Source organism: Cupressus sempervirens, chromosome 11 (genome assembly GCF_028749045.1).
Source record: "Cupressus sempervirens isolate cs-2001-9-10 chromosome 11, ASM2874904v1, whole genome shotgun sequence".
In the NCBI taxonomy this organism is placed as follows: domain Eukaryota; kingdom Viridiplantae; phylum Streptophyta; class Pinopsida; order Cupressales; family Cupressaceae; genus Cupressus; species Cupressus sempervirens.
The window spans coordinates 551,903,774-551,906,659 of NC_143128.1; the positions used below are offsets into that span (position 1 = coordinate 551,903,774).

Here is a 2,886-nt window from a genome sequence, read left to right on the forward strand (position 1 = left end):
TTCTGAAGCAAAACTAATGTCAATGTCCTCCTTAATTATTTGAAAGATTAGTGACAAGTGCAGGTGCATAAATGGCGATTTATCAAAAAATATGGTGTTTGAGTATTCAATCTAATGAGAATTGAATGATAAATTATTTGGGGGTTTCAAAAGTTTATTTTTATATCTAGGTTAAGTGGATTTTTATAATATTTTATTTTTCCTCAAAAAGTGTCTTTTGATTTTAATATAAAATTCATTTTTAACCCTAAATGTCTAAGTTCATTTATGTCATGTTAGACAAATTTTGTTAGGTCATTATGGCAACAAGTATTCTATGACAGTCAATTAGAACCTATACATTGAAAATCAAAGCAAGAAGAGCCCCTCTTTATTAAAATTTATTAGTGGAATATGTTCATGTTGAAAACAAAGTCTCCCACAATTTTCAATTGCAGGAGGAGTTTGATACTTTTTCTCCCATAATGTTGCCGGAAGATTTTAGAAACGGTTTCATGAAGATTGAAGAAATAGTTTCAGCTCAGGGTATTATATTTGCTTTAGCACAATCAGGTGTTTGTGGAGCAATTGATAGAAACATGAATAAAATACTTTGCTACTTGAATCTAGATCCACATGACAAAATTTGAAGGTTGTACTACAACAGGGAAAATGATTCTCTCATTACAGTATCAATTAGTGGTTCCAATGGAATCTCAATAAAGTGCAGAACAACCCAAATTGAGTACATTAGAAGAGCTCAACCATATGCTGGCATCGATTTGTTTGAAAGTGAGAATGTGACTTTGCCTGGTTTCGTACTATTTAATGATGTCAATGGTAACGCTCTTACTTTTTCAACCCAAGATCATATTTACAAGTTGTTTGATTTGAAGAACTATACACTCTTGTGCTCCATATCTGACAAAGAAATTGAAGCCATAAAGGTCACTTATGGTATGATGCTCTTGATATTGAAAAGATCTCTTTGTGGAAGATATCTTCCTCTGAAGATATTATCGATGGCGGATGGCAAAGTTCTGAAATCTTTTCGTCATGCATTAGTACCCAATAAAAAGGTAGATTTTGTTGAGCTTTTCCATGAAAAGATATTCCTAAGACAAGAGAATGAATGCCTGCAAATGGTTGATGTTCAGAGTGAAAAGATAATTGATTTGAGCAAACAAGAGTTAGAGAAGGCTTCAGCACTTATTTTCTTACATGCTAAACGACTATTCTTGACATTTTACAGTGGGAATGTTTTTGTATGGAATTTGCAAGTAGAGCTAGTTGCATCTTACAAAAACCACTTGATCCGGCTTACTGGTTTTGACACAAGTATCGTTTACTTGACAAATAATGAAAAGCTAGTCCTTTCTTACAACAAAGTTCATAAACCCCTTGAAGCTCATGATAAAACAAATTGCTCAATAAGCATTGTCAACATCTTGACTAGAATTTGCTATGCTAAGATTGGTGGCAATGATCCTGATGTGGGTATAAGCTGTAGAAATCGGCCTAATGCATCACTGATACAAAGCACTCTTGAACAGGCTCTGGAAGATGTAAGTACATTATTCTATGAAGAAGAAAGGAATGAAATTTATACAGGCACTACAGGAGGCCTTGTACATATCTGGTCAAGTTGATCGCTTATGGGAAAGAAATGAATGTCTTGAATTACAAGAAGTAAAAGACAATAGGACTCTCCTTGTAATTTCATGATAAAAAATATTAAATATGTCGAACAGATTCATATGTACCTGTCCAGATGACTTTCATGAGAGCATCCAGGAATTCAAACTGAAGGATTAACCCAAAAATAATCTAAATACCTCTATTAATTAATCTCAGATGTAAGGAAAATTAATAAGTTAGAATCAACCATCATTCAATGATAACATAAGTGGAAAAAAAAAATTGTTATGATTTTGAAAAATTGAAATCTTGATTGTTTTAAATATTAATGAAATCTAAAATGATGATGATAGATGTGGAAGGCTGTATTCCACCATGGAATCTCATGGACTCAAATCATTGTGTACAAAATATGATAAGAAAGTTTAACCTGAATTGCAAGGAAATGTTTTGCCTTGTTCGCACAACATTGCAACCAAAGCATAAACATATTCAACATTTAACAATAATACCCCTTCCATTAATTTCACAAAGATTGTGTTTTCCTGAAAGTTTTTGAAGGCTTTTCAACAAATCATTTTGTACGTATCCTGCACTAATTGTAGTGATGACAATGAGACCAGATCCCTTTGAGGCATTCTATCAAACAATTCACCTATCTTGTCTCGTCTACCAGGGCAATAGCATATGGGTAAACCTTGCTATCCTTTGTGCTTTAACGAAAGTCCATTTCCTGTATACCATAGCTTCCAGTTCGATAAAAGCAAGGAGTATGCTGGTCCAGGTTGTGGAATTGCATTTTCCTTCCATATCCTGCAAAATTCTAGTCCACGAGGAGACATCTCTTTTAGGCATTATGTCGAACAGTTCACCTTCTTTCTCTACGCTTCCACATTTTGCATACATGTCTATCTGCAGACATTAATTTTAGGCATTCTGTTGAACAGTTCACCTGCTTTCTCTACTCTTCGACATTTTACATGAATGGCTACCTGTGGACATTAACTTGCTTACATTGGCTTCAGCAGACTCGCATAACAAATTTTTGGCAGTAGCAATACTTCAACACTTGCAGCATGTTAATTTGTAGTGATTCCTAAAAATTCACTCTATAACACTTCAAATAATGAGTCCATCAAATTGAGGTAAAATAGGGGAGATAACCCACTACTTAAACACCCTAACTTTGCACTTATCAAAATTCTATGTAAAAATTTCAAATCGCTACTAGTTTTTTACAGCTGCTTACTTGGTGAGTTGCCTACTTAT

The 2,886-nt window shown here is 33.9% G+C and overlaps 1 protein-coding gene across 1 annotated transcript; it reads left to right on the forward strand.

The window, feature by feature from the left end:
- The first annotated feature begins 464 nt into the window (after window positions 1-464).
- LOC149530814 (uncharacterized) lies at window positions 465-1,628 on the forward strand. The gene is made up of 2 exons (XM_089808248.1): window positions 465-552; window positions 670-1,628. Exons 1-2 carry the CDS (start codon window positions 465-467, stop codon window positions 1,626-1,628), a joined length of 1,047 nt encoding a protein of 348 aa, XP_089664374.1.
- Window positions 1,629-2,886: the final 1,258 nt, after the last annotated feature.

Bases quoted from the DNA above. Each gene is read 5' to 3' on its own strand.
- LOC149530814 (XM_089808248.1), top strand. From the start codon at position 465: ATGTTGCCGGAAGATTTTAGAAACGGTTTCATGAAGATTGAAGAAATA. The intron at 553-669 runs GTGTTTGTGGAG...CTCTCATTACAG, and splicing joins ATTTGCTTTAGCACAATCAG to TATCAATTAGTGGTTCCAAT.